Below are 26,162 nucleotides of genomic sequence, written 5' to 3' on the forward strand. Positions count from 1 at the left end.
TGAAAGCAATCAAAATTTCTAGAGGAGAAGCTTAGAGGAACAGAGACGTGCATTCATGTGTGCCTACACCCACACATATTCAACATGATTGCATAAGTCCCATTTCCTCAGGAAATCAAGCTAAAAATACATGGCACCCAAGAGAGATCAGCTGGGTGTACCTGCAGTCCCTGGGCATACACCAGGGAAGAGCATGGAGTGGCTGAGAGCTCCATTTTTTCCAACATCTTTAGCAAATCCTCATAAGCAGAAGACGGGGCTGAAATGAGCAGAGCTTTGCCCCTGGCCTGCTTCTTTTTCTGTGATGTCTCTAACCAGTTTTCTCTCCTCTGATCTTGTTACAGGGTAGAGAAGGTGCCTTCATGGTGAGAGATTCGAGGCAGCCTGGCATGTACACAGTCTCTGTTTTCACCAAAGCATTGAGGTACAGCTGAGCTCAGCAGCTTTTCACATCAATTACATCAATGAAATGGCTTCTATGAGAGAGTAATCTCTGTAGTTGTTTTGGCATCATGAAGATAGAGCAGAAGGCTCATTAAAACGACAGAGAAAAATGCTTCCAAAAAAGGCAGAAGAGTTAGCTGCCATTCGCAAAGCAAAGCATATTAAAGGCTCCACTTCACCCTGCATCTAAATAAGTGCCTATATATAGTCCCTAAGACATCACCAGGCTTGTAATTTTGTTGAAATTTCCTCCCCAGCTGAAGTGCCCGTAGGATCAACACAGCCTATGTGCTGCACTCAACCAAAGTGGATAACACAGGACCAGTGAAAGGGTTTCTGTCATGGGGCAGAAAGTTTTGTTTCATAAAGAGGCAGAGTAACATAGTACTCAACCTGTTCTTGAGAAACCTCAGCCTTTCTAGAGTTGAGACTATCTACCAGTGAGAGGGAAAACACAGAAGTACAGTTTTCACTAGCAATTGCAGCTCGCTCCTCTCTCCTCACCCATTCACTGTAAGGAAGGCTGTCCCATTTCTTTGCTCTCTTCTCTTCCACCTATACCCCAAATTCCTATCTTTTTGCTGTTTTTCTCAAAGAAAACTTCATCTTTTTCAGTACGGATAACAACCCTGTTATAAAACATTACCACATCAATGAGACAACTGACTTTCCCAAGAGATACTATTTGGCAGAAAAACACATCTTTGACTGCATCCCTGAACTCATCAACTACCACCAGCACAATGCAGGAGGTAAGTGAATGCTGACACCAGCTAGACAAGTTGATGTTTCACCATGTCGCCAGGTGAATGTTCTCAAGGAAGGAAGGCTCTCAATCCCTCCATCCTTACACTGAAATGTTACCCTGGCACTAGAATGTCTGTAAAATGACCATCTTGGCTAAGCTTCCAATTTCTTCATTCTGGTGATCATTCTGAGTATGACTAATGCAGATGTCATACAGACAAACAATAGAGAGCCCTTTCATTCTCAGGAGTCCATGGGAGTGTGTCAGCAACTGCTAGACGAGCTACTTGCTTGAGATAAACTGCAGTGTCTTCTTGCCCTGGAGGTGGCATCTTCCTGGGCCTTGATTCGACACAAAGTCAGGGGCACGGCCAACATCCACAGCCAAACATGGGAGTCATCAAAGACTACAGCTCGGACTACCAAGAGAAACCGTGGGCTTCAAAAATATAAATGCATAATTTGGAATTTCATCAGTTAATATAGACTCACACTTGCTGACAGAGCAAGAATGAAAAATAAGCTGAAACTGATCAGAATTGGCTTCCTTGGCAGGCAGGAAATCACACTGAACAGAGATTCAGCTGCCCTCAAGTGGAGCTGAGAACTCAGTACAATAAATGTGCTGCAAGTATCCTGACTCACTTCTGGGAAGAACAGCCACACTTCCCATAACGGTGACAATAACTGGAACCCATCTTTCCTTCTGTTATTCAGGTCTTGTTACTCGTTTGCGGTATGCAGTGTCTTCTTGGAAGAAAAAGGCCCCAATCACTGCAGGGCTGAGCTATGGTATGGAGTTACTCTCTTCACCATGTGGGAATCACACACCTCCTTGGTTATCTGGGTGAACGTGAATATATCCATGGAGAATGAAGAATTCTCATGTGACCATCAGTATAATAGTTTTCTTCAGATCTTTACATTGCACCATTCCAAACACTGTTGTAATTCTCAGAAGCATCAAGAGAACTGGGAAACATGTTGTGCATAGTAATATGTACATGTGTTAGAAACAATCCTCCCTGAAGATCTGGATAGACAAAAGAAATAGAGGAAAAAATGGGAATGCTGTTATTGTTATTCTGGTGCATGAACTGCAGCATGGAGTAGTAAATGAGCCACCAAAAGTCACACAGATGATTTAAGTCAGAGTCAGAAACTCTTACTTAGTGTCCTGTCTTAATATTTAACCCACAAAAGCTTTTTCTTTGACGTTTTTCTGATAGATTCTTACTCTTTCTCTTACAATCAACAGGAAAATTGGTCATTAATCCCTCTGAGCTCACCCGTGTGCAGGAAATAGGCAGTGGTCAGTTTGGGGTGGTTTACCTTGGCTACTGGCTGGAGAAGACAAAAGTTGCCATAAAGACCATTCGTGAAGGAGCGATGTCTGAAGAGGATTTCATCGAGGAGGCTAAGGTCTTGATGTAAGCAGTAGATTCACACAAAAATCAGACCCTGTACTCAGTAGACTGAGACAAAGTGTTGTGATAATGTTCAGGAATATGAATTTTGCATTATTTGCTATCTAGCTAAACAGTATAGAGAGACCTGTGAGCTCTGGGGGTTACAAGGGAACACAGTTCAAAGTGTAGGTGAATTCCTGTGCTTGTAAGTCTATCAATATCCAGAACTGTTTTCTAGATTTCTTCTTCTCTAGAATCTCTAGAGCATTTTGGAGAGACAAGTGTCAGAAATAATTAGATTAAGACATCTCAAAATTTGAGGGAAGTTTTATTTTAAAAGCTTGCCTGCTTTTTTGTTTGTTTTTATTTGCACAGCTGACAATACTTGTATCTGATATCATTGCCTTTGTTTGCATTTTTTACATCTCTCTTCAAAGTAAGAAGAAACAATTTTTTTGTTGTTTGATTGGATGATTTGGAATGCAGGAATGTCTTTTGATTACCATTGAAATGAGATATACTCAATGCTGAGCACCTTGAAGTTAGGCCTCATCTGCATATTTTCTCTTTTCTGTGTTCATAGTTGGTCTTTGCAGAGAGAAGAATGCAACAGGTGAAACAGGGTGAAAAAACTGGTCATTTTCTGTAAGCATAATTTCTGTAAGGGCAGAAAGGACTGAGCAGACTTCAACCTCTTTCTCCACCTCCTCTTCTTGTCCCACAGGAAGCTGTCTCACCCCAAACTAGTTCAGCTTTATGGAGTGTGCTTTGAGAACACTCCCATATGCCTGGTGTTCGAGTTCATGGAGCATGGCTGCTTGTCTGACTACCTCAGGAGCCAGCGGGGCAGCTTTTCAAAGGAAACCCTCCTGGGAATGTGCCTAGATGTGTGCGAAGGAATGGCTTATCTGGAACAAAATTCTGTCATCCACAGAGACCTGGTATGTTGCCTCCATACAGATTTCCCCACTCCAACTGGACTTTCTCTCTTCATTAATTTCAGCTTTCACACTCCTCCTGCCTACCCACTGGCAGAGGAACAATATCTCCTCTTTTTGCAGAAGCAGCACTAAAGCTTTAGAAAGAAAAAGCATCCTCTGGAACACTGATAAATCCGTTTCCCTTTGTTGTGTTTGGGAGAGAAGAAGCAAGAACATAAATTTCATCTCTTTGTCTCAGTGGACTATTTTACTTCCCACAGCTCACAGAATCTCACCACTTTTCATGTCCAAAACAGCAAAGACACCAAAAAGACCTGTTCTTATATAGGCATAAACAACATGCATTGCTGATAAAATGGTTTTAATTGCAGTGGTCAGTAAGCTGCCTTGTGCACTGCTGCCATATTACTACAGGACTGTAGGCAGCTGTGGATATTTCAGTCTTTCTCTGCTCTTTCTGGGCAGCAAAGGCATGCATCAGACTGATGGCTGAAGGCTTTGCTGGCAAGAGAAGCACACTGGCTGTAAAATGCACAGAAAACATTAGGACTGAAAGTTCTTGCTTTCTTTGTACAGTAGGATATCACTCTGATTCTCCTATTTTGAAGCACTGTGTAAAACAGGATAAAAGCAATAAAGTGGCAGTGATAGTCTTTCAGGACTGACCTTCTACCTTTTCTGTTTTTGTAGGCTGCTAGGAACTGCCTGGTGGGGGAATCTCATGTGGTCAAAGTGTCTGACTTCGGGATGTCAAGGTAATGCCATAGGGGATGCAGACATGAGGCTGTGGTGAGGTACTGAGGTTGCTCAGAATGCTCCCTTCTTTTCCTTTTCCAGGATTGTTCTTGATGATCAGTATACCAGCTCCACGGGGACCAAGTTTCCAGTTAAATGGTCTGCCCCAGAGGTTTTCTCCTACAGTAACTACAGCACCAAATCAGATGTTTGGTCATTTGGTAAGAAACCTTCATCAGAATGAAACAAAATAATAATAATAAGAGAAGAAATACCAGCTCAGAAAGACCTAGGGACTCAGTGCTAAAGTAAAATATTCTAAACACTACATCTTCAGGGTTCCAATGGTGTGTTGCCTGAATAGCAGCTTGGAAAATCAAGCCGAAATAGTCTAGGTGAAGGGATGAAAGAAACAGTAAACTACCTACACACTCTGAAGCACTCCAGATACTGCCAATATAATGTATTGTACCTGTACAGTGTGATACAGTACCAAGGAACAATATCTTATGATGCAACTGAATGAGTAACCAAGAAAATGTAGAAGAGTCAGAAGGTTTCTAAGGAAAAGGAAATACAGACATTTAGGCATTTCATCTCTCTGATCACCAGTCCAAAGCACTGAAGCTTCATTCTAAACCTCTGCCTCTCAGAGTTTGTTTTTGCTGACTCTGTTTGCTTTTTGTTGATTTGAAAATATTATTTCAGTGCTGACCTTTTCTCATCTAATTTCCCACTCCCCAATGCATTGTTTTATGATTTGCATCTGTTCTTCAATCTCCTTTCTGGATCCTCATAGATAAGAAAGCTGCTGTATGTTTTTTTCCCCACAGCCACTGGCACTGCAGATAACAAAGGCTATTCCCTGGCCTGTTGATCTGGCCAACTGATGTGCCTGGCCCACCTCCAGCTAACACAAATAGTGGCAGTGCAGAATGAATCAGTACAGTGTGCGGAGCACAGCACACAGTCAATGGGGTGCCACTCAGCTCTGTGCCTCTCAGTAAATAATGTAGGATTACACCCTTGGCTAGTCTGTACTTGTGAGCTCTGTGCTCCCCTCTGCCCTTCCTAGAAGCTGTGTGGTTGATGCTGGGTGAAGTGATGCATCCCTGGGGTGGGTTATGAGCAGCGTGGTGGGAGCTCCTTTGAGAATCCAACCCAGAGATGCTTCCAAAGCACTATCCCTCTTCTGTGTCCTCTTCGTGTCCCCGGCACATGGAGGAGGCTGTCAGCACTTCCCTCATAACAACAAGGGGCAACACTGCCAGCACATCCAGCTCTGACACCTCGCAGCAAAGTGGCAGTGACATGGGACAAGATGATACCTCACTAAGACTGCTCATCTGCTTCACAAATCAGGAACTGCCTGAGTGGCATTTCACATTTAGGGCCTCTGTAAGAGCTAAATGCCTCCAAAAAGTATACTCCGTTTTATAGCCCAGCCAAGCTGAGTGGAGTTGGCTCACAACAGTGTCAGGGCTGAGTGAAATAGCTCTGAGCTGTGTGTGCATCAGTCAGCCCTCCATGAAATCTGCAGGCACCAATGCAGTACATCTGTCAGACTCATTATCTGCCCCTCCAGTGGGGTTTGCATAAGAGGATTCCTCTGTCGTGTCATGGTCTCATGACTGTGAGAAGCATTCTGCTCCGCTTTCTGCCATGCATTCATCCCTTCTGCCAGGCCTGAAGTCCTGCTGTACCCAAGAGAACAACATGGGTGGAAGAAATTCCTAGTGCTGGGAATCTGTGCACTGTGGGGCAGTACAACTGCTGGGTGTTCATCAGAGCCAATATCAATGGCAAGGGACTGCAATCTCACTGCACCTCCCTCTTTGAAGAATTAGAAGCTAGAAAGCAAGAATTCTTTAGCAAAGCTGACTGCAGTGTTATGCAACTCCATGTCAGATCAGTCTGTCTCTCCTTTCTTTACATTGTGAACACAGTTTAACACCGGATGACCAAAGAAAGCAAACCTAGTAATAAAACCAGAACTTGTATTCACTTTATCTGCAGACCTTTTCTGATATGATGGCCAACTCTGGCCAGTGTCCACAGTGGTTTTGTCTTTGCATATCATCTACTGCACTGGATAAGCATAAGTTTCTGCACTGCTCTGAACAGTAATCATAGGAAGTTATATGAGTGTTTAGGAAAAGAGAAAATATGTGCTGCAGTCCTTTGAATTCCACCATGATTGCACTGTACAGCTGTGTTAGGCCCTGATTTTTCTGAGGTGTGCTTCAAATCTAAGCAAAAATGCTTTTTCAAGTAACAGACACCAACACTGAGCTGCACAGATGAGCGGGTGGAAGGGGGGTGTGGGCCTGCTGAGAATGTTATTTGTGTTTTTGTAATTGTTCCCATTTGTTTGCTTTAGGAGTGCTGATGTGGGAGGTCTTCAGCGAAGGCAAAATGCCCTATGAGAATCGCACCAATGGAGAAGTGGTGGAAGAAATCAATGCAGGGTTTCGGCTCTACAAGCCCAAGTTGGCCTCCAAGTCTATTTATGAGGTGATGAGCCACTGCTGGAGCATGGTTAGTATTTCACTGGGAAAGCACTGCTTCCCAAAAAGAGCTCTCTCTTCTTTGGTGTTTAGGAGAGAGTTTACACCTCGCATGCTAATACAAGATACAGTGCTGGAGATGAGGCACTTTGTAGCTATTATCTGTGTTAGCAAGACGAATTAAACCTTATGGTCTTTGCCTTTTATTTAAGCTGCTGTTTCTACAGAATGCATTGACATCACTGAACAGTCTATGCAGTGCACCTAATTCAAGTTAATTCAGCGTTTTGCTTCCTAAGAAAGCTACGAATCAGTGGTGCTCAGCTTTAACGTGGATGGTAAAAATGACAGCCTGCCCATTACAAAGTACTTAGTGTCCTCTGGGGAAAATTCTCTGTTAGTAGAGAAGAATCACGGTGCAGAAGGAGCATCATTCTTCTGTTGGCATTTTCTCTATAAGAATGGATTTTGTTTTTGTTAAAACTCGCTTTTTTCACAAGGTTCTCCTTACTAAACTCACCATAACTGATGTTAATATTCTCTCTCTCTCCATTTCACTCAGAGGAAAGAAGACCGCCCGTCCTTTTCTCTTCTGCTTTATCAGCTTAGTGAAATCTCTGAGTTTGATCTGTAATCATGGCACCGGATGCTACATGAAGCTAAGAAAGTCCTGATAGGGCAGACGGCTGGATTCTCCCCACACAAAGCATTAATGTGAATCCTTCCACCACAGAAACTTACTGTATGCCTGAGGAGAAGCAGAGGGCAGAGGCCCGTACTTCCAGACAGACGAGATATTCCCAGGTCTTCCAGAGCACAGGCAGACATGAGGTTTGGCTTGGCCAAGAATGTTGTTTGCGTCTTACAAGCAGAACCAGCAAATGAGCAGAAATTCCTGCAACATGTAACACAGCAAGTATAATTCTCATGAAGATGCAGCCTCAAAACGAGGAGATCTGGCATTGATGTTCCAGTTCTGCAAATTCCCAAATGAATGTCTCCCCTGGGAAAAAAACCCTATCTTTGACTAAGGAGGAACACTTAGACTTCCATGGCTCTCTAATTCAGAGTGGGCTGGACCTGAAAGCTCTGAACAGGAATAAGCCTGGGGTACAAAGGAACAGCCTGGATTTAGTAACTGCATTTCTGATGCTGACATTTTAAGGTGGTTTTGTTCTCCTTTATATGACTTCCTCTGAAACTGTGGCTTAACGGAAACAGGATTCTGATACCCTAAAAGATGAAGAGGTATCTGCAGTTTGTAAGTGCAGAAGAGGAAAGCAATGGGTTATAAGGAGTCTTGATATTCTCTCCAATTTCTACAGTGAGTGGGAAAATGGGACTCTGATGCACATCTAGATGTTCTGGGAGGAAAAAACTCAAATCTGAAAGTTTCTGTTGATTTTTTTCTTCAATCTTTCTAAATCAAAAGACAAATAAATAACGTCCACCAACTTCCTCTATCTGAGCATGGAGGACATGGCAGGGCAGAGCGTTGTGTGCCTCCAGTCCAGGAGCAGACAGGATCCCGTGTCAAGGAGAAGCAGAAACACCTATTCCCAAAAGAGTGTGCCATGAGGAGGAAACATGCAGAGTGTGTGATCAGTGCACTAGTGCTAATGAGAAATTCTACTTCAAAGTGTAACTGAATCATCATAAGAAAAGACTCTTCTATCTCTTCTGCAAACAAACTGGTGAGTCTTATAGGGAGTGATCAAAGAAAGAAAGTCTTATGCAAACAGACTGCCTTGATGCTCCAGGAGATCCATGTGGTGGGAGCAGAAGAAGGTATGAGCAATATCCATCTGTTGGTACTTCAGTTAACATCCACATCTCCACTGCAGGACAGACACTAATTTGACATAACTGACCTCCGAACCAGAAATGTGGGTGTTTGTGTCCTGCAGCTTTTGTATATGGGATCAGGACTTTCTGCTAAGCATTAACAAGAACTAAAGAACTAAAGGGACTCACAGATGATATGTGCATATATGTGAGATGTGTTTTTGATGTTTCTGTGTTTGGGCAAGCTAGGACATGGGTAAACGTTATGTGACAGCAGTTTACAGAAACTTTGAGGTTGAAACCTCTAGCAGCAATTCCTTCTGTTGTTACAGAAGTCAAGTTCAAAGACGTTTGCCAACAAAAATGGAACAAGGAAATACTGTAATCCCATGATCTCACATATCCTGTGTCAAACTATTTCTTCATAGGAGGAGGTTGAATTTGTGGTGTTTTTCAGATCCATGGTTCTAGAGTCACTTTAGGAGTCAGAATCCTTTCAGGCTTATAGATACAGGCAAGACATAGTTCCTGCCATATAGATCTTCCAACTTTGCTTTATTTCCACATTATTTACTGTGTTTTGCTCCTACTAATACCATCCAGAGTGACTCTCCCAAGCAAGGTGAATCCGAACATATGGACCAGAGGATGTCAATCCAAAGCATGAGGTCAGAGTGCCACCTTCAAGCCAGGACTTCCACAGAAATCTCTTAGCAGTCTGAACCAATATGTGGAAAATGAGCATCTATAAAACATCTTTGAATTTTTGCCTATGTTGAAGTTAAGCTAAGTTTCTCTCTCTCATCCTTTCAGTCCAAGTTAGCCTGTTGTCATGTCCCCACGGTGCTAAATTTGGCATTTGGGCAGTGAAGTTTCCAGCAGCCCAACACGTGTTGAACGGCACGCTGACAGCTAAGTGCGAGGCCAGCTGGCTGTAACCCCATTTCTCCCCTGCTCCACTCACACAATCCGAACCACTGCAGGGCACCCTGGAATGGCTTTTCCCTGAGCAGAGGCACTCAGCCTGGGGCAGGGCTATCTGCGTGCTCACAAAGCCAAGCTTCTGGCTCTTTGGGAGCAACCAGGGATCTGATGAGACTGAAGAAGCCGCTATTGGGTAGCAGCACTATTGCTCTTTTAGGAAATATTTCTGAGATTATATTTATGTTTGATGAGATACATGTAATATTTATTAGCTCGGGTGCACTGCACAAAATATCATTGTCATATGTTTGGTCTTCATTAGCTGTATTTCTATGTACACAATATGTATTTTTACAGACAATAGAATTACTTTGTCCCATCTGTGGTTTTCACTATACATTAGCATCAGTGCAAAAACCACTCGTGTGCTTTTATAATTGAGCAGCCTGCCCTTTCTCATCCTTCCCACCAAGATACAAGCTGGCTTTCTGAAATATCTCCATTCCCCAGAGCTCTGGCTGTGTTCTGGGTTTACTTGACATGCTGGGTTCATAGGGTTAGGAAGTATCCATAATCTCAGCAAATTGGGTAGTTTACCATATGGACGCACAGATTTCCAAGTCTAAATGTCAGGTGTTATGGCTTTAACTTCTTCGGGTCCTTCTAAAACAGGGTTAATAATATCCAAGTTCTCCCAAGGGTATTTCCCCACTAGTATTTATGAGAGACTTCAAGAATCTGAAAAGGACAGTGCCATAATGTGACAAATGCACGTGGTAAATCTATACACCATGTAGATACCTGCAGTGCTGAGGGGCCTGCCCCTCACTGCCAGTGCTTCCATCCAGCAGTGACCTACAAGACGAATGCAAGGAAGCTCATTCATTATTCAATGATCTAAGAAAGCACGGAGTAGAAAATTAATATAGTATCACAACACTCGTGGAATTCCCATCAGCCTGAACCTGGCTGATAATGGAAGCAAGGTTAAACAATATTAAAAAAAGAAACAACAACAATTTTTACTGCCATGGTTTTGTTGGACTGACTTTGTTTCTCCCACAGTCTCGGAGCAACGTTAGATGTTAGATCTCTTGGACCTGCAATAATAATGCTCACTTACTGAATTTTTCTGACAACAATAAATAGTAGAAAGGGGAATGATGGCTACGAAATATTTGAGTTACAAGTGAGAGAGAAGTGCAACACAGGGGAAGGAGAAGGGTTTGCTCCCAGAGATGCTATTAACAGAATTTTCTAGGTGTGGGTCTGTCTATTAACACAAAGACTGTTCCTCAGACTGTCTTTCTCCTTCTGCAGCTTGTGGACCCCAATACCCTCAGCCCACTGTATCCATTCAGCTGACAGCAGCAGAGCTATAGGGTAGACCTGGTGTCCAAACTCCTCTGCAGAGTCAGCCAACATGGAGAGCCTGAGTCCAGAGCAAACTCAGCCCCAGGAGGGCTGTGATCCAAGGGGCAAGTGGCAGCCCACTGTGAGCAGAGAATGGTGCTCAGGAAAGGCACACTGCCAAGGGAGCTAAGGAAATTTATTTAGACATTATATATTTATATTTTAAGACCGTCAGTGGTCCTTGGGTACCCATCAGTGTCTTTCTAGAGGCAGCAGCAGGAGCTGGGAGCACTGCCTGAAATTACCAAAGCCCCGCGAAGGGCTTGCATCAATGACCACGGGGAGCTGCTGCTCTGGAGGCTGTAAGAGATCTAGTTTGGATTTCACGCTGGATCCGAAGAGCTTTAGAAAGTAGCATGAGCAGAAGGACAGGAAACTTGTCAGTGAAGAAATGCCATATGCCCAAAACGCCGAAAGGAAGATCTTTTGGATGCAAAGCTGACTCAGACAAGGCTCGGAGCTGCAAGCCAAGGCACTGATTGCCTCCTGCTTTAGGTCCCTTCCAGCTCAGGTTTCACAAGCACGCTACACAGCAGGCTGTCAAGAAAACGGTAGGTAAAACGTAACGGCGGTACAACTCCAGGAGGAGCGGAGAGGCTGCAACCCGAAGCCCCGCAGCAGCGCCAACGACGAATCCCGGCCGGGCTCTGCCCGTCTGGGGCCCCCACCGCACTCCCCCAGCTCCGGGGCTCCCGGGGGGGATGCGGTAGCCTTCCTGCGCCCCGCTCTGGGCCATCCCCGGCAGAGGGGCGGGGATGCGGCCCCACGCATCCCCCGGAGGAGGAGCGCACGGCTCCAGCCCTTCCCGCGGCGGGGGCCGGGGCTCTCCCCCCGCCGCCGCCACCACCAGCACCGCCGCCGCCGCGCGGAGAGGCCGGCGGAGAGCCGCGGAAGTGCACTTGCTGCAGCCATTTCCTGCTCTTTGTGCGGGCGGCGCGGAGCATCCGAGCATCGCCGCCCCGAGCCCCGAACCCAGCGCCAGGTGAGCGGCGCGGGGCTGGGCGCTGCTGCGCGGGGGCTGCGCGGCCTCAGCCCTTCGCGGCCCGGGGCTGCGCTCCCCGGTAATCCTCCGGGGGGGCACAGCGGGGTAGGGGTGCCCCCGCCGGGCAGGTGCTGCCTCTCCGGGTAGAGGCAGGGCGGGCGGCCCGGCGGGGCCGGGATGTGCAGAATGTATCCCATAATGCTCAGGGCTACCTGCAGCGTTTATTGCGAGGAGCTGGAAGAGGAGGAGAGGATGGGAGGGAGGGGAGAATCGCAAAATAGCAAAAAATAGGAAAATAGCAAAAAAATAGGAAAATAGCACAGATCGCCTTCTATCCCCATCTCGCACCGAGGGAGGGGCATAAAGCCGAGCCCCGGGCCCGGCGGGCGCTGCAGGCCCCGCTGCGAGCGGCAATGGCAGCCGGGGGGCGGCGATGCTCCGCGGGAGCAATGGGGCCGGAGGGATGGTGGTTGGGGGGGTGGGCAGGCGGCCGCGGGGTGCGGGCTGAGGGTCAGCGCCGGGTGTGGGGTGATGGCAAAATGATGAGCAAAGCGGCCCTTCTCGTGCGCGGGGCCGCCTGCGAGCGAGATGCATCTCTTTCTATTGAACTTCGCGGCGGAGGATGCTGTTGGAAACACTGTGCCAGTGCCACCTGCATCCTAGCTGAGCAGGGAACGCGGCAGGAAATCTCCGTGGGTTGCAGAGCTTGGGGGGGGGACTGGGGAGGAAAAGGGACACGTGCAGGAACCCTGCCGTTGTCTGATTTGGGGAAGGGGCCGGTTTGTGTGCCGTTAGGGACGCTGCCAGCAGCAGAGCTTGGCCTCTTTGCCATCTGCCACTTTCCGCGGGGGTTCTGGCCTTGGCCTCAGATCACAGCCATTTCCTGCAATTAAGATGGCCTGCACCCCAGCAACCCTCCTGCCCTGCACCTCTCCTGCCCCACAGCCTTGCTTTGCACAGTGGCAGTTGTTGCCAGGGGTTGGTCACTGCCAGCAGAGACTGCCTGCTGTGTTGGTGTCTGTCACTGCGTGTTATTCTAGGGCAGTTCCCTACAAAGGATAATTCCTTTCTCCTTTTCTCTGTACAGCTAATTGCTATTAGTGAAGCCTGAGGAATATGGAAAAGCCTTCCATTTTCTTACTCGGGTCTCAAGCAAAGCTCAATATCGTGATATCACAGTAATTTTATTAACAAACAATTATTGTCTTTGCACGTAAAGAGGAAGATCACTTTTGGAACATTTCTAATTATTCAACTACTAACAACACTGTTCTGTATGATATTATCTCCCAATAAGTGCTTTGAATGTCAGCAAAGGATCTTGCTCACAAACTTGCTTTACATTTCTCTGCTATATTGGAAATGCAGCTTCCTATAGCAGCCTTTTTCCTTGGCCAGAGATAAATGAAATTATTCTATACGAAATAAATTCCAAAATAACGATGTTGCTCAGAGATGCGCAGATATCTGGAGCTCAGCCTTAGTGGGATGGCAGCAAATTTAGAATGCAAATGCAGACAGCTTCAGGAGTGGGTGCAGTTTGGCTTCCTTTTTTTGTCAGGATGGGTAATTTCAGGGTTATTAATGGCTGTGGCTGTGGAGGGCAGCAGCCCAGCTCTGCTCATCCTGGCTGTGTTGATTTGCTCGTGCAAAGAACCTCCTGGCTGTGGTGGTTGCAATTCCAAGTAAATCTTACAGTATGTGAGGAGACTGCTGATGATATGCATCCTACAACATAGGGGATGTTAATCCTGTTCTTCTGGGGCAACAGTATAACAATCCTTTTGCACCCTGGAATCACTCTGCTTTACCAAAATCCATTGCTGTCCAGCAGCATGTATACACCCTTCTCTTGCAGTGAAGCCAAGGGCACCAGAAATGTGGTGCTATGTATCCAGGATGTCTGCCTGCTGGGGTGTTTGCTGGGCCAGGGTGGTTTCTGACCACGAATTAAATGATTTTTTGGAGTAAAAGGTGAAACTTACATCACAAGGCCCAATAAGTTAATGTGGCTTTCCCAGGTTACAAAGCAGAAGCAGAGCACCAAATCCTCTGGGAGGTGTTTTCCTCCTTTTCCTCCATGTCACCACCTCTCCAGCAAAAGTCATTTTGCAGCAACTCACCCCAGGCTTGCAGGGCTTGGATCTCAAATGACTGGCAGTCTACAGAGCAATTGTTGCTGCCTCTCCTGTGCTTGGCAGCTCCTGCAGCTCCAGTGTGGATGTCTGCTGTGGGAGCAGGAGTGCTGAGCACCCAAAGCAGCCCTTCCACTTCCCCACAGCTCTCAGCTGTGCAGCTGTGAAGCCAAGCGCACATGAATGCAACATACTCATTATGGCCCCACTTTCAAAAGTCTTCCTTTGTTCCACCAAGCTGCCTTAACAGTGAAGTCTCCTTTGTTCCTCTTGCTGTGAAGATGATGATATTGCACAGATAGGAAAGGTAGGACTGGGCTGCAATGACAAACTCAGCCATCTGGGATGTCCCTGGTCTCTCCTTCCCAAAGCCTTCCTCCAGACTGTTAAATCCAGCCCTCTGTTCTCCTAACAGATTTACCTTCATTTCAGCTTTGGGATGGGGGACCTGGGGCTGCAGTCCTTTGGCACATGGGTTGGGGAGCACTGAACATCACCGTGGCAATGGGAGGAGGAAGTTTCTGCAGAGGACAGGCAGAGTGTGGGCAGCAGAGTGCTCATTAGCATTAGTAGTATCAGCCTCATGGCCCCAGGTTTTCTCTAGGATGGGGCTGGCTCCTGCAGGGCGCAGTTCCACCAAAAATGCATGGGCTGGCGGAGCTCCAGCGGCTGGATATACAGAACAAAATACTTTAGAGAGGCAGCTTCTAGCAGCCTGGGTGGCGGTGCTTTGCTTCACGCAGGCAGGATATGTTTCCTGTGCGAGGAGGAAAGCCTCACCCCTCTGCACACGTGCATGGGGCAGCAAAAAAGCCCCATGTGGGGCACGCTGTGCTCCACCCCGAGCAGCGATGTGTGCTGGCACAGAAGCCGATACACCGCAGGCACCGCTCACAACCCACACCGTGCCTCTTCATCTGCTTTGGCTTTGCCGTTCTGCTGAAGAAAGCATACAATTGAAATTGGGTTCACGGGGATGTTACAGTGAAGATTCGTCTGTTAGAACATTTGTGCAGTTTTGTCACCTGGATCCTCTTTCTTGCACAGCTAAGCACGGGGCAGGCTGTGCTCATGGCTGTTTGCTTGCTTTGCTCGGTGCTTCCTTTTCTGTTCATTATTTCCACACTGCTGCCTCCTCCCTTCCTGCGTTTGAGTGCAGGGCCGTTGTCTTCCTGCAGGTTTGTGCAGTACTCTGCACTTTGGGTCTGAGATGCTGAGTTGGGAACCAGATCTCCTGCTACAACCCGAAAAACTTCCCACTGCCTTGGGGAGGCATTTGTGGAGATGACACGGGTTTTTCCAGACCCCTCTGTGCTCTCAGAGCTCCTGCTGCAGGCGGCAACAATGAGAGGCACAGCTTATCCCTGCCCTCACCCAGCATGAAGCCACTCAGGTCTGCATGCATCCATCCCTTTGGGCCGCGTTCCTTACTGAGTGTGTATGTGTGCGTATCTATGCACAACCCAAAGCCATTGTCCTTCCGTGTTCCCAGTGCTGGAAATGAAAAACAAACTTATAGTCTGGGAAGCAGTGACTCAATTAAAAAAACAAACAGCAAAAAAAATGGACCTAAGGGAATTGAGGCAGATAATCAGCTGAGCGGGAGCGCCTGTAGGACTGCTGCTGTGACCAAAGGAGCTGATGTGGCGGTGCATGAGAAGGTACACTGTGCTGCTTTTGTGACTGGTGTTTGTGCAGACAGTGCTGGAGCACCGTGTCCTGCTATGCTGTCTGCACCTCACCAAAAAAGCTGCAAAATTGGAAAATGGGATCAAGCTTAGAGAAAAGCCAAAGAGATGATTAAAGGACTGGGAGATGTGCTCTGTAACAAGGCATTGAAGAGCTCAGCCCACTTGCCTGAGCTAATTCAAAGGTTGCAGGGTGTTCCTATTGAAACCCGGGAGTATCCTCATGAAAACTTTGCTAACAGAGCTCTACTGTCTTGCAGATTAAAGTGATAAATTCAGTTCACATTTGAAACTAATTGGGTCCAACTGGAAAAAAAAAAACACACAGTTTTTGAAAGGGGAATGATCTGCTAATCCAGCGACATGTCAACATTTAAAGCCATTTCTCTCCTTTCAAATGTTTAAGTGCAACTGAGTGTTTTCTAGGAGACATACTCCAGGTCAGCACAGCCATTGCACAGGGATTAGGCATTAACTAGGGGAGCCCTGTGGTTGTGGTTATACAAGTGCTCAGCCTGGAGGACAGCAGGGTCTGTCCATGGTGAGGCATTCACTGCAAAGGTGAAGAGCAAAAGAGATCAGGGACTCTTTTTTGGCCTGTGTTTCCTGCTGGCTTGGCTGAGCACAGAGGTAAGCAGCAGTGAGCTCTTTCAGAAACATTTCCCTTTGTTTTTTGTATTGTATGCAGCTGGCACCATCTCACAACACAGCTGGTGGCAGCTCCAGGGCAAGCAGGGCCTGACCAGGGGACGCACTGCACTGTAAAAGCAAATAAATACTTTTTTTAACCACCTCTTTTTTTTTCACTGCCTAAGCCGTCCAGAACCTGATCCTTTCCAGTTCATCTGCAAAAATTGCTTTGTTGTTTACAGTTTCCAGTGCCTCCTCATGTAGGGAGGGCACCATGTGAGTGTCAGCACTGCTCATGCTTTTCTCATTGCACTGCTTCAAGAGATATTTTTGAAAGCACCGCTTTGCATCTCACGCTTTCACTTCAGGCTGCTCAGGCTGCACCGCAGCACCCAGCTGTTCTGCACAGAGCTGAGCACAGAAGGAGTTGGGTGGGCGGCTGTGTTCCTCTGATTCTGCATTCCTGCTCTGTTATTGAATTGTGGAAAGGGAGATGACACAGAGATATAGGTTAAATACACAAGAAAAGGAAAACAAGATAAACTAGGATCGTGTCCCCTGTATTGCAAGGCAGGCCTGGTTCCAGTTCAGTCCTTTGGTGCTCTCCCACTCAGTTTTCTGGCTGCTGTTTGTCACTCTCTTTTTTCCTTTGGATCTAGTGTGGAAACTGAACAGCTGGCACCATGACGACCCACGTCACGCTGGAGGATGCCCTGTCCAATGTGGACCTGCTGGAGGAGCTGCCGCTGCCTGACCAGCAGCCATGCATTGAGCCACCTCCTTCCTCCATTATGTACCAGGTACCCACAGCTTCCAGACCCACAGGGCACAGAGGCTGTTCTGCACAGCACAGGGGCACGTGGTGCTGGGAGAAGGAGGAGAAAGTGCTTCCAGTCAGAGTGTTAGAGGAAATGTTCAGAACAGATCGAGCCGCAGCTCTGCTGTCAGAGATTGGGAAAAGGGTTCTTTAACACTGGGCAAGTCATAGGGAAGTTAAAAATGAGGACCAGAATGTACGAATGGATAAGAAGCCAGAGATTGAGATTCGTGATAACAACAGGAGGTTCTCAGCAGTGTTTTATTATGTGTGTATTTCTGTGCTTCCTTTAAATGCTAAGTGCATGTGTCTAAGTAGGTCAGAATCAGAGTTCAGCCTGAATTTGTCTGTCCCATGCTGTGCGCGCAGCTGGAGCTGCAGGGAGGGCAGGCAGCAGGGTGGTGAGGCACTGGCACAAGTTGACCAGAGAGATGGGGGTTCCCCCTCCCTGGAGATACCCACGGTCAGGGTGTAGGGACTCTGAGCACCTGATGGAGCTGTGGGGTGTCCCTGTTCATTGCAGAGGAGTTGGACTAAGTGGCCTTTAAGGGTCCCTTCCACATCAAATGAGTCTACAATTCTGTGATAACCACTGCTCTGCCTCAAGTGACCACGGATTCATCTGCAGCTGTCCTGCCCAAGTCTGGCATGGGCCCAAGAGAAGGCTCAAAGCACTGCTTTTGGACCCACAGCGGGATGCCACGACTGCTTGCCCACCACACCCTGTCCTATAGCACACTCCCAGGATTAAATATAACACAGGGTTACTTTCTCCATCCTGCCACTCCTGTCTGCAAGCCTTACTGTGGTCATGCATAAATGCAACCTTACGGTGATTGCTGTGCTGCGTGTGCAGGGTGCTGGAGTTACAGTATCTCTTTCAGCAGGTCAGACTGCAGGCTTGTTCAATAGCATTGGTATCCCTTGGGGTTATCAGACCCAAAGGCATTTCTGGGCTGTTCAAGTTTCAGCTCTCTGGAAAATCTTAGTAACATTTTAACATCTATCTTCACAAATTAATTTTTAGTCTATGCTGGCCTGTGGCTCATGGGAGGCTCAGAGTCCTGACCAATGGCACAGCTTCACTTGTGCTTCATGGCCATAAGCGTGTGCCCTCCGCTGGGCATGTAAACCTCATTGAAACCATGACAAAACTGGATCTGGAGGTATTCACAGAATTGGCCAAGCCTGGTTCCTCATCATACCTGCTTTGGGGTTAGCACTCTCCCTGCTACTCAAAAATGCACTTGCAGCCTCAGGTTTGCTGTTACGTTAATCACATTAGGGTCATAGAGGCATGAAGAAAAGCAGCTCTAAGGCCACAGCTCTGTGCTCCCAGCTCAGCTGCTCAGGAAGTCAGTTATTGAGGTGAACACAGTCAGTGCACTGCTGATGACATCGCTCTGTGCACTTGGGACCTATGTGTGCGCTGCCTTGCAGGAGATAGCATCAGTGTGCCTTCGCAGAGGAAATTGCCCAAGACCAAAGCATGTGAATGAGGCAGAGGAGCTGTGCTTTCACCTCCTGCCTTGCTTTGCACTTTCTTACTGCCACGTCTACATGCAAAGCAGTAGCTCAGGTTTCACAACTGTTTCTCCCAAAGCATCAGCTTGCGAGAGCAGCACTAGCACTAAGCGCTGCGTGCTGACTTTCACGTCTATGTTTCCCAGACATCTCTTTCCCTGCTCTTTCTATGTTTATCCTTTGCAATTCCTGCTGACAGGATGTGGTCTTCCCTTAGCATCCAGGGCACAAACGGAAATTAATGAGGTTGCAACTTTCTCTGAGTTAGAAGACTGAAGTCTTTCGTATAGTTGCTACAGGTTTGCTCACTGGTGTGGCTGCAGTTGTGTGTAACTGATCACCACTGGATTGGCTTGATTTTAGAAGGCTTTGTCAGTCTCAATGGCCACATCTTCACATCCATCATCTGCAGGGTTCCCTCTAATGAACATGTGGGATTCAGATACACTGCAAAGTGTATATGTCTATATATGTGTATAGTTTATCCCTAGAGATGCAGTGATTTCCAGCACCTCCAATTCATTATGGGTTGACCCGTATGTCCCAAGAGCCCTCCTGCTTCTTCCTGTGCCTGCTGGGAGTTTTCTTGCCTATACTTCTAAAACAACTTGACAGTGCATGGCATCAGGTGAGCAAACATCTAGCTTGTGCATATTTTAATCCTCATCTCCATTTCACCCATAGGCTAATTTTGACACAAACTTTGAAGACAGAAATGCCTTTGTGACTGGAATCGCCAGGTACATCGAGCAGGCAACAGTGCACTCCAGCATGGTGAGTTCCCAGGCACTGCCCAGCAATGCCACACCACAGCGTGTGCCTTGCCCCAGCAACACCTCTCTGTGTTTCAGAATGAAATGCTGGAAGAAGGCCATGAGTATGCCGTGATGCTGTACACGTGGAGGAGCTGCTCAAGAGCCATTCCCCAGGTACGTGTGGTTTTATCTTCAATGTGGTCAGTTTGGGGTGGAGGCCAAAAAAAAGCAAAGACTGAAGGGGGTAGAATGGTTGAAAACAGAAACCGTAGACTCTTCAAATTGCCTTCGTTTCCCCGTCAAAGTCTCAACCACTAATCACTGCAGCAAGTAGCCACTCCAGAAGAAGCACACCCTACTGCTGCCCTAGCAAAGGACTCTGCTCTGCACCGTCTTGTATAGAAGATGCAGCAGCTCCATCCCTGACATCTCTTAACAGTACCTCTCAGCTATATATATATTTTCTAGTTTCAGGAGCCTTTCCTCTGCTCTCTCAGAAGTCATGCTTGAGGTCACTTTACCCCTGCAGGGCCAGCAGGGATGAAGGACACACTCAGTGTCAGGCAAAGGCAGGGAGGTAGTGGAGTCACTGTCCCTGGAGGTGTCCAAGAACCATGGAGATGTGGCACATGCTTAGTGTGCATGGTGGTGATGCATTGACAGTTGGACTAGACAATCATAGTGGTCTTTTCAAACCTTAATGATTCTGTGATTGCATAAAGAAGCAATATGGCCAGCACAACGTGAGAGCAGCAGGTGCTCTTGAGACATGGCAGACCTGGGCTGTCCCTGCCTTGCATGAAGCAGTGGGCAGCTGGGGCAGGTTTCCACGTCACCAACTGGTACCTGGATGTGGGGGCCCTTTCTATTCCAAGGGGAACCCCAGAAGGATTGATGTTGTGTGAGGGTGCGTGAAGGAGCTCTTTGCTATATCAGAAGCATTTCTGGAGTGAATATCTGCTTCCTTGTCAGGACACAACCAAATGTTCTATTTTGCTGTTGATGTACCTGAACGTCCCAGGCTTAATCATTCTCCCCCTTCTACTTCAAGTTCTGTTTCAAATGTTTTTCAGTCCTTCTCCAACCTGAATTTTGTTGGTTCCATCCTTCAAACACCTACAAGCATGAGTAAGATTGCCCACGTGGCCCACTGAGTGTGATTCAGATTCCAACACAAAGCTTGTCTTCTGTCACGTGAAAGCTCACTTCATCACTTCAGAAATGCAGGCTGACAACACTGCAGGCAGATGTAGCACACTTGCATTAACCCTACTGATAAAAGGGTTTGCAGGGCTTCCATGGAGCTTGGAAAAAATATTTCTGCATGGCTGGCATTGCCTATGTTAGCAATTCCCCAGGAAAGGTCAAATCTCAGTTCCCGCGGGTTATATTCTGCTGATGGTCTGATGAGACCCAGCCATGGGGAGACTGCTGATGCTGATTAGATTTTTGTTTATCTCCTATTTATATTTGCTGCTGTGCTGCTCTTGCCTTTGCTGGTCATGCTAGCAGAAGGCAGGCCATGGCTGAGTTGTTGGCAAGACAAGATACGAGTTGTGAACTTGGGCAGGGTTTGAGTACTATGGATCATCTTCCGTTTTGGAGTTTAGTGTCCTCCCATCCCTACTGCTCCTGTGATTTTCATACCACCTGACAGGGCATGAAACCTGTGGGATGGCTGCTCTCCCCAGTCCTTTGCTGAACAGAGGCTGAGGGCTGTTTTGTAGTGACTCTGGCAGCTGCCCACATGTAAAGCTTGCTGATTTGTCCCCCTCACACACTGTAGATCAACTGCTGGGCTGCTAAATTTGTACCAGAGCTGTGAGCTCCATCACAACTTTGTGTCAGCAACAACTATAAACAAAATACACCCTAGGAAGGCCCTTGGAATCCATTCCCTGACAAAGAATAAAAGCAGTGAAATGCATTTTGTAGGGCAGCCAGGGATTTTCCTGAAAGTTTGGTGATGACTCCACGTCATCATTTAGAAATGAGGTGGGTGACAACTGGATACATCTTTCCTTAAATGTGGCTGCCTAGGACTGATATAGGTGAACTCACTTCATTGCTGCTAGCCACATCCAAGCCCAGGGATTTTTAATGGTTCTTCAACAGAACAAAAATTATCCCAGCAGAACTAGGCAGAGCCATGGCATGGTGCCTTGTGTGTACAAAGGACTTTGCAGCACAAAATCTTCAATAAATCCATGATGAAACATTCCCACATCGTGTGAGTAATCCAGACTCTGTATTTTTATATATTCTCCCAAGAAGTGCATTAGAAAATTTTGTTTCTCAGATTCAGGATTGTGCCTTTTTATAACACATGGAGAAAATTTCATATTGGAGAAATAGCCCCTTCTGACATCACCTTTTGCCTTGAAAAAAATCTCCTTCTTTGGTCACTCCATTGTCTTCAAATGGGGACAGTGCTCAATGTGAAACAAGCAGAAGATAGTGGCTGTTGCAAGACCACAGCTGTGTCAGAAGTATTAATGCTGACAATCATCATTTGTCTTTGCAGGTGAAATGTAATGAACAGCCAAACCGAGTGGAGATTTATGAGAAGACAGTAGAAGTTCTGGAGCCAGAAGTCACCAAGCTTATGAAGTTCATGTACTTTCAGGTAAGCAGTCAAAGAAGTTGACAAAAATAATGTCTTTGGTTTGGGGTTCTTTAGTAGGGACAGCACTGATCACTCTGCTGTTCCTCCATCTGAAGCAAAGCCAAAAAGAGCTGAGGGTGCAGCTGGTGTATTCATTCTGGCCACTGTACCTGGCCCTGTACTTTGGTGTCAAACACCAAAGCTAAAACTTTGGTGTCAAACACCAAAGCTAACAGTTGCTACGTTTGAGATGCTTGAGAAAATAACACACTCAGATCCCAGCAGAGCAGTGACCACAAAGCAAACAGAGCTGCTGTGGGCTGAAGGGAGCTCCCCATGTCATTGCTTGTGTTTACATCTGGCTGCAGCTGGGTTTCACTACTGTCTTTGGGTTTTATGTCCCATGATATCTTAATGCTCCACCTAAAGAGCCAAAGCATGATTTGACAGATCACGCTTCTCTCTGGGCAGGCTGGGCAGAGGATTGAAGGCTCCTCCTTCCTCCTCTCTCCAGCATGGAGGACATTTATTATAGGGGTCTGTAATGCTGCATCATTTCATGGTGACAACAGAGCTGCCATCCCACCAGGAGAAGGAAGGGGATGGTGGCTGTAGGGGTGGTGGTTTGCATGTGCTGACCCTGTCCCACCACCTTCCAGCGCAAGGCTATCGAGCGGTTCTGCAGTGAGGTGAAGCGCCTGTGCCATGCGGAGCGGAGGAAGGACTTTGTCTCTGAGGCCTACCTCCTCACCTTGGGCAAGTTCATCAACATGTTTGCTGTCCTGGATGAGCTGAAGAACATGAAGTGCAGTGTCAAAAATGACCACTCAGCCTACAAAAGGTGAGGGGCAAGAAGCAGGAAGAGCAGGGCTGAGCCTGTGCCTGGTCTGGCAGTGGACATTTCCCACAGTGGGATCAGGCAGATACAGGGAGGCTGGAGGGCGGTTATCTGTGCTGTTGTGGTCTCTTTGTGAGAAAAAGACCGAGCTCCTGTGTGTTTCAGTTCCCTGTTGGTAAAATGAGGAAAGGGAAAAGCTCTGCTCAAGGCGAGCTCTGATGTTGCTGCTCTGCAGCTGCAAGTGAAGTGAGGAGGATGGGTGGTGAAAGCCTGGCGCTGGGCAACAGGTCATGGTGATGGTGAATTTCTCTCATTCAGAGCTGCCCAGTTTCTGCGGAAGATGGCAGACCCCCAGTCCATCCAGGAGTCCCAGAACCTTTCTATGTTCCTGGCAAATCACAACCGCATCACACAGGCAAGTCCCGTTCCTCTGAACCAGTTGATCCTTCCATGCTTCAGGTGCTTCAGGCTGGACTGCAACAATATCTGTCTTTTTTGTTGGGTCATTTCTGATGATTGTTGGTGTCTGGGTCAGGCTGCATAAGTCTAGTAATAATTCTCTCCATTGGGTTATCCTGGGTAGCTTAGGAGGTCTCTTTATGTCAAGACAAGGATAAAGCTCTAAAAGATGCAAGAAGAGCTCTCAGGAGGCTTTCTACCATAAACCTTGCCCCTATTTTTCTCCAGAAATCCATCCAGTCTATCTCTGCAGCTGCGTAGGGACTGCAGATCAGACACAAGGGACCTCCACACTCCACAGGGTCCATAGATTCTGCTAATTAGATAAAATATTGCACAGAGACAGAAGAGTCAGAAGGTATGCTCCTGTGCAAACTCTTTTTTTCACCTCACTGTCTGATGCTTGGCTGCTGTCATCAATCTGAAGAGGAGAGCTCTCCTACAGAAGGTGTTTCTTTATAGGTGGTACCGTGAGGTCAATCTTCTATCTGTAACTCAAGAAAAGTGCAGACGGGGTTTTAGGAAGCCTCATTATCTTCTTAATCTTTCAAGTATGCTTCCACATACATTCTGGAAACATTCCCTCTCTTCCTCTGTCCATGTGGATAAAGTGTCCCCTTGTTGCTGTTTCAGTGTCTGCACCAACAACTAGAGGTTATCCCTGGCTATGAGGAATTGCTGGCTGATATTGTCAACATCTGTGTGGATTACTATGAAAACAAGATGTATCTCACACCCAGTGAGAAGCATATGCTTTTAAAGGTGAGGTTTGGCTGTACTTACAGAGCTGGGCGTTTCGGTAGTTCCACTTTCTATTTAGTAAAGTGAAATTCCCTTCCAAGACAATGCTTCTCTTCATTTTCTTTATTTTTTTCTCCTTTGGGTTTACATGCATCCCTTTTCTGAAGAGCCAATATTTTATGGGCACACAGCTTGCTTAGTTAGTATGTTTGTCCGTATTGTAAGTCAGTTATTACAGTGATTATAGTCACTATTACCCTAAGAACATCATTACTACAGTATGAGTCAGCTTAGATTCTTTGAAGGATAATGTGGGTAGGTTTAATATCTATAATGATCTGCACTGAATTAAGGAGAAAAAATCAATTCAGGAGAATATTTTAGATGTTTTCAATTTTCTGGGAGCAAATGCTTGCCTAAAATATGAGTGGAGAAGAATTTGGGATTGTCTTTATTTGTGAGAGAGGAGGAACAATTGAGAACCATGCATTTTTGCACAGAAAACAGAAGTATTCCATAATGTGTACTCTACCTACCACACACATTCCTTGCAAACGTGCACATTTTATACTGTTTTTTCTGTGAGTTCCAGGCACAGGATCCTGAAGAGGTTTGCTAAGCAAACAAGAATTGCCTTTAACTTGTTAAGTTAATGAGACTTTGCCTTTCTGTCTTCTTCAGGTGATGGGGTTTGGTCTGTATCTTATGGATGGGAATGTCAGCAACATCTACAAACTGGATGCCAAGAAGAGAATCAACCTTAGCAAAATAGACAAATTCTTCAAGGTCAGTGACCCGTCTGGGTGAGACTGGAGACCAATGAACTACCAATCTATATCATTGCAGATGCTACCAACAAAAAAACACGGGAGTAATTTATAGTTACAAAAAAAAAACAAACCCTAAAGGATCAAGGAATTACCGAGACAGAAGGATGAGGAGTGGGATTGTCATGAATGTGAATAGGCACAGAGGCACAGCATGAGAGAAATGGGAGATGATGGCCCTTCTGTCAAGGGCTGAAGGATGGGAATGGCACAAGGAAGGTCTGTTTTGTGGACCAGGGAAAAGTATGCCAGGACAATATCCACATCTAGCTTGGCACAGTTTTCAGGCTGGGCTGCAGTCTCCTGAAGAGCACCATGATTTTTTGGTGGGTTTGCCCTGTCCCTCACCTCACTGCTGAGCTGGCATGTTGAGGGACAAGGGACATAGCTGGCCAGCCAACATACCATTGGCAGTCTCACCTGGTATATAAGCTGTTCCTTGTAAAAGACAAAAAGCTACTTGGGGAGCTTGTATTGGTTGGAGTTTGCAGGTGTTCAGAGAGCTCCTCAGGGGGCTGAGATTTGGTGGTTTGATGAGTCCTTTTTGTTTTATCTGGGATCAAGTTTTTGGGGAAAGGTCTGCAAGAGCTGGGCACTCCGAAGGCTTGGTGGGAAGCAGCTGTGCAGCCTCCTTCTGCCCCTTCTCCACGTGCAGCTGGATTCAGCCCTGGGCTGTTCCCCAGGCCGTATGGAGGAAAACATTGCCACAGGCTGCTCAGCACAAGAAACATTTGGGGTAACCCTGTCTGCTTCCTCCCCAAATGTGTGTATGCAAGCTGTCATTGACATGTGGAGAATAGGGCTGACTTTGCATTGTCTTTGCCTGATTACACGGTTTGCTTGAGCTCAGCACACTACAAGCATCTCCTGGACACTGGCAGGATGAGATGACTTCTCCTGCCCTTTGGTTCTGTGCACAGGTTGAGTCTTGGAGACTTTCCAGGTTTGGGGCAGGTCAGCTCATGTTGGGGTCTGGCAAGGGACAGATGTGTTGGTGAGCCTGGATGGCTGGTTTCATGGAAGGCTGCTGTACCTGCTGCTGCATCCTCACCTCAAGTGAGTGAGGAGCTGTTTACCCATATTTGCGTCATCTCCCAGAAACGGCAAGACTCAAACACCGCCCATAGGGAACTACAGAAACCAAAACCTCACAGACGGGGAGATAATGGGGTGGCTGAATACTTCCCAGTCACCAGCGAGATGGCTGAGGACTGCAGCTTTGCAAAAGAGATTTATCATGACATCTCTTGGAGTTT

At 46.8% G+C, this 26,162-nt stretch overlaps 2 protein-coding genes across 8 annotated transcripts in view; both read left to right on the forward strand.

Annotated features, from left to right (window-relative positions):
- ITK (IL2 inducible T cell kinase) overlaps positions 1-10,653 on the forward strand; it is a 30,532-nt gene extending 19,879 nt beyond the window's left edge. The window contains exons 9-17 of the mRNA XM_052684649.1: positions 345-424; positions 1,060-1,196; positions 1,909-1,983; positions 2,450-2,621; positions 3,325-3,541; positions 4,232-4,296; positions 4,379-4,497; positions 6,657-6,814; positions 7,346-10,653. Coding sequence (XP_052540609.1) covers positions 345-424; positions 1,060-1,196; positions 1,909-1,983; positions 2,450-2,621; positions 3,325-3,541; positions 4,232-4,296; positions 4,379-4,497; positions 6,657-6,814; positions 7,346-7,417 — 1,095 coding nt within the window. The 3' untranslated portion in view covers positions 7,418-10,653. The remainder of the gene's footprint in view (positions 1-344; positions 425-1,059; positions 1,197-1,908; positions 1,984-2,449; positions 2,622-3,324; positions 3,542-4,231; positions 4,297-4,378; positions 4,498-6,656; positions 6,815-7,345) is intronic.
- A 696-nt stretch (positions 10,654-11,349) lies between these two features.
- CYFIP2 (cytoplasmic FMR1 interacting protein 2) overlaps positions 11,350-26,162 on the forward strand; it is a 50,155-nt gene continuing 35,342 nt past the window's right edge. Inside the window, exons 1-9 of one of the 7 annotated variants that reach the window (XM_052684635.1) lie at positions 11,350-11,456; positions 17,000-17,140; positions 19,366-19,455; positions 19,533-19,610; positions 21,961-22,062; positions 22,701-22,882; positions 23,198-23,294; positions 23,972-24,100; positions 24,761-24,865. In XM_052684635.1, the coding sequence (XP_052540595.1) occupies positions 17,024-17,140; positions 19,366-19,455; positions 19,533-19,610; positions 21,961-22,062; positions 22,701-22,882; positions 23,198-23,294; positions 23,972-24,100; positions 24,761-24,865 (900 nt within the window). In that variant the 5' untranslated portion in view covers positions 11,350-11,456; positions 17,000-17,023. Of the gene's footprint in view, positions 11,457-11,643; positions 11,888-14,309; positions 14,330-16,207; positions 16,341-16,746; positions 16,772-16,999; positions 17,141-19,365; positions 19,456-19,532; positions 19,611-21,960; positions 22,063-22,700; positions 22,883-23,197; positions 23,295-23,971; positions 24,101-24,760; positions 24,866-26,162 lie in introns of those variants that run through there. The other 6 variants (XM_052684637.1, XM_052684636.1, XM_052684631.1 and 3 more) reach the window with 6 other exon arrangements.

This window comes from Tympanuchus pallidicinctus, unplaced genomic scaffold, assembly GCF_026119805.1.
Source record: "Tympanuchus pallidicinctus isolate F22 unplaced genomic scaffold, pur_lepc_1.0 scaffold21, whole genome shotgun sequence".
Classification (NCBI taxonomy): domain Eukaryota; kingdom Metazoa; phylum Chordata; class Aves; order Galliformes; family Phasianidae; genus Tympanuchus; species Tympanuchus pallidicinctus.